This window comes from Chinchilla lanigera, unplaced genomic scaffold (genome assembly GCF_000276665.1).
Source record: "Chinchilla lanigera isolate Chin_1 unplaced genomic scaffold, ChiLan1.0 scaffold00054, whole genome shotgun sequence".
Lineage (NCBI taxonomy): Eukaryota > Metazoa > Chordata > Mammalia > Rodentia > Chinchillidae > Chinchilla > Chinchilla lanigera.
Genome location: NW_004955455.1, coordinates 10949115 through 10963072, shown reverse-complemented (window position 1 = coordinate 10963072; position 13958 = coordinate 10949115). Strand labels below are relative to the sequence as shown.

Sequence of the window (13958 nt, the reverse complement as noted above, 5' to 3'; positions counted from 1 at the left end):
CCGCCGCCGCGGCCCCGGCCCCGGCCGCCCCGCCCCCATCCGGCCGCGCTCGGCCTCCCCGCTTTTGGTCCCAGGCGTCTCCCCTTTGTGTGCAGGTGGGCGCTTCCTTCTTCCGCACACCTGGCCGTGGCACTTCGCGCAAATTTAAAAACTGCCGCAGAGAAAATCTTCATGAAGTTTCACTGTGTGTACAAACTCCCACATGTGAATGTTGCCCTTGTCATTTTTTTTTTTCTAGTGAATTAAGGGTTGTGTCAGGGTTTTAGAAATGCAAATTTTGCATACCGCAACCCTCCTAGGTCTTTTCACTGACGTGAAGGAAGGTGCGAAGGAGTATGTTGTCCACTCCCTGTGCTGGATGGCCTCCCTCTTTTCCTTTGCCAAGCCAGCCCTTTGACACTGTCTTGCTATTTTCCCCTAGGAGTTTGCAGTCACCTAGTTAGGTCTGGCTTCCCCTACCCACCCCGCTCACCTGCGCACTTCCACCCCTGCTGCCAAGAAGGATGCCGTGGTGTTGTTTGGGAGTTGCTTCGGTCCAGGGGTACTGGACGGTACCTCAGGCTGCCGGTGACAGCGCCAGTGCTTTGGGACTGGGAGTTTGGGGAAGGTGTGGACCCTTGGCTTGGGGCTGTTGCTTGCATGCCTGAGTGAATCTTTAGACAATACTGCTGTTGAGTTTTATTGAAACTGAAAAAGGTGCCTCTGTTCTTTAAGTTTTCATTCGGGGCATGGGAAGAACAGAAATGCACAGCGTCTGAACTCTCTAGACTCATGCTTGCTCGTGTTGTTAAGGGTAAGTTGGTCATTGTAATGCCTGGTCCTAGAAGCCCCATTCTCAGTGGGCACTCAGATCCCATTTGGGGGTTTGGAAGTGGTGGAGTTGCCCCAGAACCCACTGTGCAGCTCCTCAGAGAAAGCTACAGGTCCAGAGCTTGGATTGGATTACTCATTAAAATTTCACCAGTTCTGTTCTCAATTATTTATTGAGGACCCTCTAAAAGCACAGAACCAATGTCAGCCTGTTTTGGAGTTCCAGAATAAGCAGTAGTTCTCAAGTTTGCCATCTTATAGGATACAGCTTGTAAAATGTGAAAGAATAACACAAACAGGCAATCTAAGATAAAGTGTCAAGGGGAAGATGCTCTCAGGAGTACAAAGAAGTCAGTGAAATTTTCTTTGGATCCTAGTTTGATTAACTCCTTAGGTTGTTACAAGCTGTACTTAGGTGTATTCTCATTGAGGCATTCTTTTTGCTGCCTTGTATATGTGACCCACCATGTGATTTTGTTTTGTTTTTTGAGACAGTCTCACTATGAAGTTTGGGGTAGTCTCACTATGTAGTTTCTTTCTTAGACCTCCTGATTCTTCAGACTGATGATCCTCCTGCCTCAGCCTCCCGAGTGCTAAGATTGCAGGCGTATGCCACTTCACCTGTCTATGTTGTGTGATTTTTGTGCAGTCCACCAGTTAAGAATGTTTTTTACCTTAAAAAGTGGTTGAAAATAAATTTGAAAATTTGTAGCATGATATAAAACTCATATTTCAAAACCAGGCATAGTGGCATATGCCTATAACTCCAGCACTCTAGAGATACCGAGGCAGGAGGATTACAAGTTCAAACGAAGCCTGGCCAGTTTAGTAACCCAAGGAAACTAGGTCTCAGTATTAAAAAAAAAAAAAAAGACTGAGGATGTAGCTCAGTGGTGCAAAGGCACTGGGTTTTGATCCCCAGTATTGCAAAATAAATAAATTTTTAAAAATGTCATATTTCAGGGTCCATAAATACAATTTTATTGGATGCAGTTACATTCTTTCATTTACTTATTATTCATAGGTACCTTTGTGCTACAGTGAGGAGAGTTGAGTAGTTTTAACATAAACCGTGTGGCCGCAAACCCTAAATTATTAATTAATTATTTTTGGTTCCAGGAATCAAACTCAGGACCTTGCACTTGCCAGGCAGGCACTGTGCCACTGAGCTATATCCCCAGTCCGCAATTACTTAAAATTCGGTTCTTCGCAGAAATGTTTGCTGTCTCATACTCACTGTTGGCAAACAGATGTTGTATTACCTGCTACCAGTATGTTTTAAAAAGGACTTTAAAAAAATTCCATCTTGTTCTGATATCCAGGTTGATAATGACAGAGTTAGAGGTGTTTCCAAAGAATTCTGTTTTTTCTTGGTACTGGCAATTGAACCCAGGGCCTCGTGCTTGCCAGGCAGGTATTGTGCCACTGTGCTACATCCCTGGCCCCAAGAAATCCTTTTTGTATCCCTGTTTCTAAAAGCTTTTTGATATTCTTGATCCATACCAAGTCCCTGCTCTGTTTCATTTATTGACTTGTTTGTTTTTTGAGACAAGATCTTGGTGTGTAGTTTAGGCTGGCCGTGAACCTGCTCTGTGGCCCATTATGGCCTGAACTTTGATGATCCCCTTGTCCTGGCCTCCCAAGTTCTGGGATTTGCAGTTGTTACCACCCCACCTAGCTTCTGGGTTTCTTTCTTAGACCTGCTTCTGTCCGTACAACTTTGTCTCATTTTAACACCAGAGAATGTTTTGGAGGAGCTGTAGTATAAGTAAATAGCATAGGAAAACAAAACAAAACTGAATTTTCTTTAGAATTTGAAAATTAGGGCCAGGGATGGGAGTGAATGGTGTGGAGTCCTGGGTTCCATCCCCAGTGTTGCAAATCGAACAAAAACCCAAGCCAAACCAAAACAAAAACCTTGAGGATTGTATCACGATTTGAAGGATTATGTAACAGTGTTGGTCTCTCTCATTTTCAGATTATTTGTGTAAACCGGAAGACAACATCTACAGTATTGATTTTACTCGCTTCAAAATTCGAGATTTGGAGACGGGGACGGTGCTTTTTGAGATTGCCAAACCTTGCATTTCAGGTAGGCCTCAGTGTTGTAGGGTCACCTGACAGTTTGAGCAGATCTCTGCAAAGTCGAATATTTGTGTGCCATTCCATCCTGCTTCTTGACCACAGTGTGCCCTGCCTCCATGCCCTCTTCCTGTAGCCTGGCCTGCTGTGTGTGCAGGGTTGTGTTAGAAGGCTGGTGTTTATTGAGTGTCTGCACTGGGTCACCGTTTGCATCTTTCTGTGCATTGCTTTATGTAATCTCCACACTTCCGTGAGGAGAAGGAGCTGAGCTGAGACTCAGAATTTCTAGGTGACACTTGGCTGAGTCCTGTTCTTTCATCATATCATGTTGCCTCCAGTTAGGAGAGGGAATTAAACCATAATGAGGAAGACTCACTGAGCCTTGAGTCCTTTTGGAAAGGTGATACTGAGGATTCCATTCTACAGCGTAAGGTAAATTTACGTGTCTTCTCATTGTCTCTGAATAGTGCCTTGGGTTTCCCAGTAAGCCCAGGTTTTGATTTTTTTTTTAATGAAAGTTTATTCTTAAATGTATAGCAAGTTGTAAGACAGCACTTCCTCCAAGCTGTTGGTAGCAAAGATGTTTTGGCAGGGAATTCCGATGTTTAATTAGGAATGGTATCAAGGATTGCCATCATCTTAGGCACAAGGAACAGCTTGCTTTTCGCTAAATTTCACCTGTGGCCAGGGGCTCTTCTTCCTTACATCTTCTGCTTTTAGCTCTTTGAGTTTCTTCTGCTTCTCTCTTTCTGTTTGAAGGTCTGCTTCTTGCCGCCTTCTGCTACCCTTCCTCAGACCCTGCCACCAGAAAACTGTTTGGTTTAATCTCCATTTTCTAGTACAGATGGATGAACTAGTCTGTTTGGGATTTGTTAGATCGGTCTTTATTAAAAGCTTCCTGTACTTGCAATGCAGTCCCAGGTGATTAATTTCTGGCCAAAGGACCGTGAAAGTCTTTGGAGTACTTTACTGGAGACTTAGCGCCCTCTGGAGTTAGTCTTTCATTAGAACATTGCCACAGGTATCCTAGTATCAACTTTGGTCTGTAATAACTTTTTTTTTTTTTTTTTGTCGTTTTTTGAGACAGGGTCTTACTGTGCAGTTCAGGCTGGCCTTCAGCTCACTTTACAACCCAGACTGGTCTCAAACTCGCAACGATCCTCCTGCCTCGGCCTCCCGAGTGCTGGGATTACAGGCGTGTGCCACCACGCCTGGCTTATAATAACGTACTTTGCAAGATTTTTTTTTTTTTCTTTCATTTGATTTGCTACTAAGAAGGAGCCTAAAAAATTTGGTAAGACAGGTATACTATTGGAAAGAGATCAACATACTATCCTGAGCTAGGCATGTGGCTCAGTGGTAGAGCTCTGATCCAGCATGTCTGAGGCCCTGAATTCCATCACCAGCACTGCGAACAAGAAAAGAGAAAAAAGACTTCACTGAGAAACTCTCAGAAGTCGCAGCTCAGATGAATCACAAAGCACAGGCCAGAGCTCTGGATCCCCTGCACCCTGTATTATGCTATCATAATCTACATAGTACTGACCGAGACACTGACAAGCTCCAGTTTATTGTTACTTATACATTGGGATGGTCAGGTCAGGGCCAGCTTTCTGAGTCTGTGGTGTTCTCATCCCTAAGGCACATGTCACAGTAAATTAGGACATTTGAGGGACCCCAGCATTGCCCCAGGTTTGTGGGTTTGGATTAGACTGGGCTCAGAGTAGTCATTTCAGTATAAAACTCAATTATAAAAGTATTTGGATTTTTCAGTCTCCCCAGTCTCATTTAAGGATCTTAATTCACTTAGGCTTCACACCAAATCAGTGCCTTCCTATAGCACGTACTCTGATGACTTTGAATCTCTGAGAAAATTTTCCCTGGCTGTTTGAACCACACTGGTGGAGCCAGGGCTCTTAGTTCCTGGGTATGAACCCCTGCTCCGTCTTGGGAATCACAGGCCAAAATGTTTGATCTTATGGGCCTGAGATATAGCTCAGTGGCACAGTGACTGGCTGGCAAGTGCGAGGTTCTGAGTTTGATTCCTGGTACCAAAAAAAAAAGTTTGATCTTGAAGGCACCCATGTTTGGCTTAGTCCTGGAGAAAATTCCCGTACTGGACATTGGAGGTACTGACTTCTTGTTCACAGAACAATTCTGGGATTAATTTTTTTAAATCTTTCATCTCCTGGGTTCAGGAATGGAGCAGGTCAGAGATCAGCATTAACCTTCTAAGGACTCACATGGTTCATTGCCTGTATGCTTCACCCTTTCCAGGTAGTCAGAGGGTTGGGCCTAGAATGGCCTGGAATGGACATCAGCTCCAAGGAAGTACAGTAACTCAGTGTCTTTCATTTGGTGCTTGTCAGAAATGTTTGTATTAATTGAAGGAACTTTAGCTTTGCCTTTTGTAGTCTTTTTCTTTTGGTGCATGGGTAACACTTGAACTTGGTGAACAGCAGGCCCAGTCTATTTATACAGAGCTATATCAGAGACCTCATAATCCAGTTTATGTTTCAAACTTCATCTTAGACTATGGCCTGAGCCCCCAAATTATACAAGGCAAATAACATGGTGTATAAAAACAGGCTTGGAGTCAGTCAGATGGACTTGGATTAACATCCCTGCTGATGTGATTTACTGTTTCGGGACTGTGGACATGCACTCCTCTGAACTTGAGCGCTCTCATCTGTGAGATGGAGACCATAATACCTCCCAGGGCTGCTATGAGGAGTCCTCATTGTTGGCACAGGGCCTGGCATACAGCCTGTATGTGGTAAGAGGGGCCACGCTCACTATTGGTGTTGGTGTGTTAGTTGGTTGTCACTGTGCTGTGTGGACAGGTGCTTTCCAGGTGGCGCACTCAATATTCTTCGTGTTCTTTTAGATCACCAGGAGGAGGAGGAGGAGGGTGGAGATGTGGATATCAGTGCAGGACGTTTTGTCCGTTACCAGTTCACACCAGCATTTCTTCGCCTCCGGACAGTTGGTGCTACGTAAGTACCGTTATTTCTCGTGGGGAGAACATTCTGCTTGTTCATAGAAGAGGCTGGTTTGGGGGTTGGCTTTGGCGGAGGGAGGAGGCAAAAGTTCGGGCTCACAAAAGTTTGTTTTGCAGAGTGGAGTTCACAGTAGGAGACAAACCCGTCTCAAACTTCCGGATGATTGAACGGCACTATTTCCGGGAACGCCTGTTGAAAAACTTCGACTTTGATTTTGGCTTCTGCATCCCCAGCAGTAGGAACACTTGTGAACATATCTATGAGTTTCCCCAGCTTTCAGAGGATGTCAGTATGTATTTCCTGGCTCTTACTGTATTTTAGTTTCTGAGTTGCAAGGAATGAATCAATCCTCTCCCTACCTCCCCTTTTCTTTGTGCTGGACGTGGAACCCAGGCCTCTATACGTGTTAGGCAGGTAGGTACTGAGCTGCATCCCCAGCCCTAAGGAATGAACCTTGAATGTCTGACAGCTTTGTCCTGCAGAGGAGAGCAGCAGTAACATGATATTCTGGTCCTCTGACCTGAGGCTTCTTATTTCCTCCTGCTCCTGCCTTCGTTTCAAACTCTGACTCTGCCTATATGGGAGCAGGGAAAGTTGTAAAAATACAGGCCATCATTTTTAGACACCTGTTGTGGGAAAGCGAGTGGCTGAGGGAGGTGAAGGAGGCCTGGGACCTTGCCTGAGACTCTGACTAGATAAAGTGTCTCGAGTGTTAGTAGCGGCTTTCACTGTGTCCTAGTCATCGGCCCTGCACTTTTTCCATAATCAGAGCCAGATGTGAAATCGCAGGCTGAATAGATTCAAAAGCCTGAGGACTTTTATTTCTCTTTCTCTGCAGGCTAGAGGGTTTATAAACTGTTATAAACTGAGCTAGCAGTTTGGTGTGGTGGCGCACCCCTGTAATCCCAGCACTCAAGGAGGCAGAAGCAGGAGGATCACTGTGAGTTCAACGCCAGATGGAACTACGTAGCAAGACTCTGTCTCAAAAAACAAAACGTCAAAACCAAGAATCAACCTAGGAGCTAGAGAGGTTTTAAGGTTTTGTGGCAGTAGAAAGGAGACAGTGGAAGCATGGTTTTCAGCTGAGGAGCCCTCACTGGGGAAGGCACTGTAGTGGAGAAGGCTGTAACCCAGGCAAGGGAAATAGGGACTGAGCTAGGGAAAAGGAACAGGCTTTTATCAGTTTCTGGAACTTTCATCTCGCTAGCTGCAGTTACCGTCCTCTGCTTGTAATTTGGAAAAACAGGTTCAGGACATTTATGCGGATGAGAGTGGAGTCCTGTGAATATTGGTGACCTTTAATTGTGTAGAAGGGGCCGGGTATATATCTCAGTGGCATAAGTGCCTACCTGGCAAGCGCAAGGTCCTGAGTTTGATTCCCGGTACCAAAAAAAAAAAAAACTGTGTGGAAGGATCTGCATACATTTGAACAATTTTCTCAAAATCCCAAGACCTTAACAGATTGCATACCCTGAAAATCAGGCACTCTTTGATGGAGACCCCTGCGAAACGGCTCTGAGCAAGATTTAAAAATCAATCAGTTGGCTTTCTGTATTTACTTGTGAGTCTGTCCTAGGCCTAGACCCCTTGCTGGGAGAGCGGCAGTGAATTCATAGTAAGTGAACCCGTATGACTCACTGGTCCTGGCAGAGCCCTGTAGTGACCTGTGATGCTGTGACACCTTAAAGGGCAAGACAAGGCTATGGCTGAGGACACCAGTATGGCTCTGACTCCAGTTTACTAGCTAGCGACTGCGGCTGCAGCCGTTTCACTCCTGCTGTAACTGTTAACCTGGAGATAAGACAGTTCTCCTAATTGGTAAAACTTCCTACTTGGAGAAATCTTTGAACTGACTCCCAAGATCCTGCTCAGTTCCTGCACTTGCCTCAGTATCCCCTTCCTTTGTTTGAAAACCAAGTAAATACAGACTGCCCAGAGAAATTCTTGATCTCAACCTCCAGGGAATCTTGAACTGCATTAGAGGATTTTGATCCTTCTGGAGTCCTAAAATCATACCACTTGTCTTTTATTTAAGCCGTTCATGATCCATTCACTTAGGAACTTGGGGCTAGGCCAGGACCCCGATACTCTTCACTCCTATGACAGTACTGTTCCCAGGTAAAATAAGGATTGCTGCAGTGTGGGGCAGTGTTCATTACAGCATCGCCTCTGGCTGAAGTCAAGTTGGGCAGAAATATGAAGATGCTTTCCAGAAAAGAGCGTGGATAGCATTACTAATTACACCTGTAAGGCCAGATAAATTAAGAGATTTTGAGGATCAGTCATCTACATGTAAACTACATAACTCTTGACTTTTTTTTTCCTTTCCCTGACTTGCAGTTCGTCTGATGTTTGAAAACCTTTATGAGCCCGCTCTGACAGCGTCTACTAAATTGCTTTGGCCTGAGTGGGTTAGGAGAATTTTTATTTTTTTGTTTTTTTGAGACAAGGTCTACCTATGTAGTCCAAGTCGGCCTTGAACTTACTATGTAGCCCAGGCTTGCTTTGAACTCATGGAGATCCTCCTGCCTCAGCCTCCCAAGTGCTGGGATTACATATGCCACTACACCTGGCCTTCAAAGAACTTTGTTACCTTTTGAAAATTGTAGGGCTGGGGATATAGCTCAGTGGCATAAGTGCTTGTCTGGGAAGCCTGCGGTCCTGAGTTCGATTCCCGGTACCAAAAAAAGAAAAAAGAAAGGAAAATTGTAGTGCTCAAGGTGACTCAAGAGGGCATATAATCATTAACAAAACTGATCAGAGGTAGTGACTGTTAATTACCTTACTCCCCAGTATGGTAAAGAGATTTGGGCAACTGAACGTATTTAGATCCCAAGGCAAGCAGACTTCTGACTAGAGCACTTTCAGGTTAATACCTGAGCCATCTCTGGAGAAGCTCCTTGCCCTTTAATTCCCTGGGATCCCTCTGGCTGTCAGGGATGCCTGTAGGAAGTAGGCACAATGAGCTGTAGCTTGCTGGACTTGTACCAGTGTGGCTAGCAGTGGGCAGCAGACCAGAAGCCAAGGCTGGCTTGGTCAGCTGAGACCACTGAGTAAATAGAGCGGCTATGGTCCCTGCTGCCAAGAGGCCAAATTCGTTTCCCAGGGCACCGATGGGAAGACCAGGCTGGGGATGACTAAGGAGTTGACTGCATCCTTAGGTTGAGTGGAAATCATGCTCACCTTGAGGCCTCTGCGGTCTCCCCAGCTCTCATAGCTGGCTCCCTGGGTTTCGACTCGGTACTTAGCAGAGCATACTCACATTTTGCAGAAGTGCTGCCTTGGGAATTTTGGAGGGAGTTCTAAGTGTTTTCCCACCTAACCGTGGGACAAACTCATGTATAACTCTTAACTTTTTTTTCCAACTTTTTTTTCCTACCCCTGCCTCGCAGTTCGTCTGATGATTGAAAACCCTTATGAGACCCGCTCTGACAGCTTCTACTTCGTGGACAACAAGCTGATAATGCACAACAAGGCTGATTATGCCTATAATGGAGGCCAGTAACTGCTGCAGGGCTAGACAGAGGAGATGCTTTGCTAGGGCCTAGTGTCCTGGCGCATGGAGGGCATTGAAGCTGCTGTTTGTCAGCAGACGTCTGGAAACTGTCCAGGAGGCTAAGGCTGGGGTGGGGTGGCAGTTTCCTGTGCTCCAGGGAGGTGCCAAGCAGTGTTGCGTTTTCCCTTTCTTCCCTGTTCCTTAGTTCACAGAGGTATTATAGTAACGTAAAAGATTAGAATAAGGCTTCTGCAATCCACATTAAAAAGAAAGTTTATATTCATGTAGTTCTAGCTGTCTGCAGGTTACGCTGATGAACCTCAGTCCCTCCAGCACAGCAGTGCCCAGGTGAGGGCTGTGGCTGCCACCTGCAGATTAGTGGTCCTTCTTGACCAAAAAAGGTGGGCGTCGCGTGGGCACCTCCCCTTCTCACTTCTGGTGTTGCCCATAGCCCTGTCTGCCCCAGCCTGCACATAGTCTTAAACCAACTGGAAAAAACTTGGTGCTGAGAGTGGAGGCACGAGTAATGGGAGGTCCTGCCAGACTGAAGGACCCCTTTCATGGTGAGCCTGTTTATCTGTCTGACTTCCGGATCCCCCACCAGTCCTCCTCGGGTAGACCAAGGTTTTAGCCTGGCAGTGCCTTCTTGTTCTTATTCTGGAGGACAGATAAGCTTCCTCTGCTGCTTGTCTACCTGACTTTGGAGCATCTCCTGAGTAGAATATGTCAGTTTTGCTCATGGAACATACTATCTTTCAAGGCCAGAGCAGGCCTCTAGTATTTTGATTTTTTTTTTTCCCCCAGACTCCTATAGAGGAGTTTTTACAAAATATCAGTGGTGTTCCCAACACATGTGGTATGTGTTTCGATTTCTGATAGTATGGATCAGCCTCCTGGAGCTAATCTAGCTTGTGTTAGGGGAGGTATGGTTACAAAGCAGCAGCTACTTTAGAGAAATTTGATTTTCTCTACACAGCATAGCCTGAAGGATTGGCTTCTAATGGGGATTTGCCTCCTAAACTCTGTGGATTTCTTACTTAGGAGTTTTCCTGTTTTCTTTCTAATGAAGCAGTTTCTGGAACTATCTGGCAAGCCAGAGCTAAGTAATTCATATTCTTCAAGCTGCTAGCTGGGATTATTTGGGGTGATTGGAAAGGGTGAGATAGGCTGAGGTGGCCACAGCTCCTTAGCGCTTCCTGTGGGCTGCTTGTGTCCTTGGATCCTTACGGGATGGACTCCCCCCTCTTCAGCTGCCTATGGTTGTCTCTGTGGATGGCTTTAGGTGCTCAGCCCAGATTCCAGGGCCCTCTCCTGTGGCCAGGGTCCACGTAGCATGAATGGAGAGGGGACCAGGTGTGTAGTAAGGCAGCGCGAGGCATCACAGTGCTGTGGCAGGAGCTGTGCCGCAGGGTTCCCGGGGGGAGGCCATGTGCGGCCCAGGAAGGAGGGCCAGCCCTGTGCCCCGGAAGCACGCGTGCATTCGTCAGCCAGTGTTCGTTCCTGTCGGGCTTCTGGAGCGTGAGTGGTCCTGACCCTCAGCCTGCACCCCCTTCCAAAGAATTGGTGATGCCGTGTGCTGGCAGCTTCCTCTCGCAGAACACTCTGGAGTGCTCTGAGTGCTGGCCCTGGGTTTACCTGCGGGGGAGGGCGGGGCTGTGCACCTGCCGCAGGGGTGCCTCATCACTGCATGGGCGAATCGCAGAACTGGAGTCAGCTCCAAATCCAGGTGCCTTAGTGTGGCTCTGTCCCACATGCTGCTGGGGAAAGCTGTCGCCTTCATTCCCTCCTCCTCACCTGTGGACAGACGTCAGCACCCACTGTCTCCCTGCCTTCTCTTTCTCACTGTGGCCTTTAGTGGGATTTACCTCTTCCTCTCAGACTTCAAACGCTCCTTCGTCTGTGTGACAGAAGCCCAGCTGGGAGTGCTTCTGCTGTCTGAAATTTAAACCTTACCTAGGGTGTGCATTTTGGAGCTGCCCAGAGCTCTGCTTATAGAGCCTGTGGTGAGAAATGGGCCCCTGGGGAGGCGGTTGCATGGACACTAGTGGGCCGTCTCTTACCTGCAGGGTCAACTTCTGCTGGCAAAGCCCCCAGGAGGTGAAGGAGCTGGGGGCACTTTGGCTCGAGTAGTGCGGTAGCCCCTTCCCTGTTAACTTGCCTTAGTCTCACTGAAGACTGTTTTAAGGCCGGGTGTTCAGTTGTGCCCAGCAGGGTGGGATTTGCTGTCCTGCTTTTGAAGGTCCAGTATCTTGTCTAGCTGCACAGGAAATCTTGAGAAGCATTACCATTCTGGGTGTTGGCTGGGATAAATTTAAAATTGAAGCTTCTAGCCGGGTGCTGTGGTGTATACCTCTAATCGCAGCACTCTGGAGGCTGAGGCAGGAAGATCGTCCTAATTTCGAGGCCAGCCTGGGCTACAAAGTGAGTTCAAGGCCAGACTGAACTGCATAGTGAGATCCTGTCTCAGAAAAGAGATAAAGATAGCAGTTACCTGCTATCAACCAGCTCCCTGCATGGGGAGACTGTTCCCTTTGCCAAGAGCAGGTATCCAACAGGCAGCTTCTGGAGGGCGCTCACTGTAGCAGACAGGCAGGCCCACTTGGGAGGCCTCTGCCTCCTTTTTCCTGGATCCTCTGTCTTCAAATTCACCAGAGGGCCTCTGCTTTTCTTTACAGCCTTTGGGCTAAACCGTCCTTCCAGCTTCTCCAAAGATGATCCCGGCTTCTTTCATTTTATGTTCCAAAGCATGAACACAGGAAGTAGTGACTAGATGTCACTGGGGCTAAAACAGGCCATCATCTCACTCTGTTAGCTCAGAGCTGTTAGAGAGAAAGCATTGTTCAGGGCCATGGACTTCCTGAGCATGTCTTGGCTTTGGGCATCTGATTTATAACACCTAGGAACAGTGATTTGGAGACTCCTGGGGCTGACCATAGACTGGTGGTTCTTGGCACGGCGTTAACTGGACAGACTAACATATTTTTTCAACTGGAGTGGAACCCATTTCTGGACTGAGTTTAATAGGCTGTGTCTAACGTACAAACTGGGTGAGTCCTGCCTTAGTTGATCCTGCTTCTCTTGGGGTCCCAAGTTTTTTTTTTTTTCTCTCCATAAAGTCATTTGCTTCTGGTAGCCAGTGCCCCCATGCCATCAGTGAGGTTTGGGAATGGGGAAAATCTGTCCTGAAGATCACAGCCCAGTCTCCTTGGTATGTACTTGGTGGAGAAGTCTAATCGTGGGACCTTCGTGTTGCTCACATTCCATGTTACAGAACATCTTACCCACAAGATGGGTCTGGTGGAGGTGGACTTACCTCTTGCTTTACAAAGGACCATGTGAAGTCATTGAAGTTGCAAAAATCTATTTTTTTCATTGCAAATGTATTTTTCACAGAATATAAGAAACATCAATGACCTGACCTGTCCTTTCTCCTTTATCCGAGATCCTCATTCCGGTTTGTACCGTCTTTGTGTCCAAAGTAAACTGGGTGACTTATTTGTATAAAATGTTATTTTGCCACAAGAGACAGTAATAAAAGAAAGATTTTTCACACTACACCTGCCTTGTCTTATTTCCTGACTGGGTCCCTGGCGTGGCAGGGGTGGGGTAGGAGTGGGTTCCACACTTCTCTTGGCTACTCCATGCCCTTTCTGTTGAATGAGCAGAGCTGATTTCCAGGGTGACTGAGGAATAGTACTGTGCTGGACTGACTTATTTTGTTTCATTCTTTTCAGACAGGGTTTCACTATGTAGTTCAGGCTGGTCTTGAATTCACTATGTAGCCCAAGCTGGTCTGAAACTCATGGAGATCCCCCTGCCTCAGCCTTATGGGTGCTGTGATTGTAGGTACGTGCCACCATGCGGTTTAGTATTGTATGTCAAGGTAAATATTTTGTGTCATTTTGTTTTGTGATACTGGAGATTGAATGTAGGCCTCTCACTGAGCTGTAACCCCCAGGGCGGCCACCCCCCCTCTGTTTTTTTGAGGCCAGCTCTGTAAATTACCAGTTTAGCCAGGCTGGACTCAAGCTTGCAGTCCCCCTGCCTCACCTTACCAGAGTGCTGGGATTACAGGTGTGTGCCAGTGCACCCAGCTAGGTTAAATATTTTGTAAAGATATTTTGCCTCGGGACTTTGAGACCTTAAACTTTGATACGTGTTTTAAAGGTAGGTAGGCTTTTTTGAGTTTTGCTTTTTTTCCCCCTCAGCACTGGAGACTGAACCTAGAACCTTTGCACTGAGCTATATTCCAAGCTTTTTTTTCTTTTAACTTCCACTTTATTTTTTCATGGTTCTGTTTCTGAGAAACCTTTTTATTGGTACATTTTAGATATACGTAGTGATAACATTCATCATAGGGAATTTGTACCTGTACATGATACATCTTGCTGCTGCTTTTTTTTCCTATTCCCCTACCTGCCCAAGCTGGGCTTGAATTTGGGGTCCTCCTGCCTTAGGCTCCCAGAATGTTAGGATTACTGTTGGTCTTGTGCCACCATGCCCAGCTAAAGGTAGGCTTATTAAGGTACATTTTACACTTATGTAGCATCTGATGCTTTTTTCTTCCT

At 46.5% G+C, this 13958-nt stretch overlaps 2 protein-coding genes across 2 annotated transcripts in view; one reads left to right on the top strand and one right to left on the bottom strand.

Annotated features, from left to right (window-relative positions):
- On the bottom strand, positions 1-704 carry LOC106149849 (myosin heavy chain IB; the record flags this gene model as incomplete). Its single annotated transcript, XM_013520360.1, is given in 1 exon segment — positions 1-704. A coding segment is annotated over 1 exon segment (173 nt), but the record flags the coding sequence as incomplete, so codon positions are not given.
- The window catches only part of Unc119b (unc-119 lipid binding chaperone B), a 13678-nt gene extending 731 nt beyond the window's left edge, over positions 1-12947 (top strand). The window contains exons 2-5 of the mRNA XM_005396492.2: positions 2789-2902; positions 5780-5888; positions 6011-6183; positions 9287-12947. Coding sequence (XP_005396549.1) covers positions 2789-2902; positions 5780-5888; positions 6011-6183; positions 9287-9399 — 509 coding nt within the window. The 3' untranslated portion in view covers positions 9400-12947. The remainder of the gene's footprint in view (positions 1-2788; positions 2903-5779; positions 5889-6010; positions 6184-9286) is intronic.
- The last annotated feature ends 1011 nt before the right edge of the window (positions 12948-13958 follow it).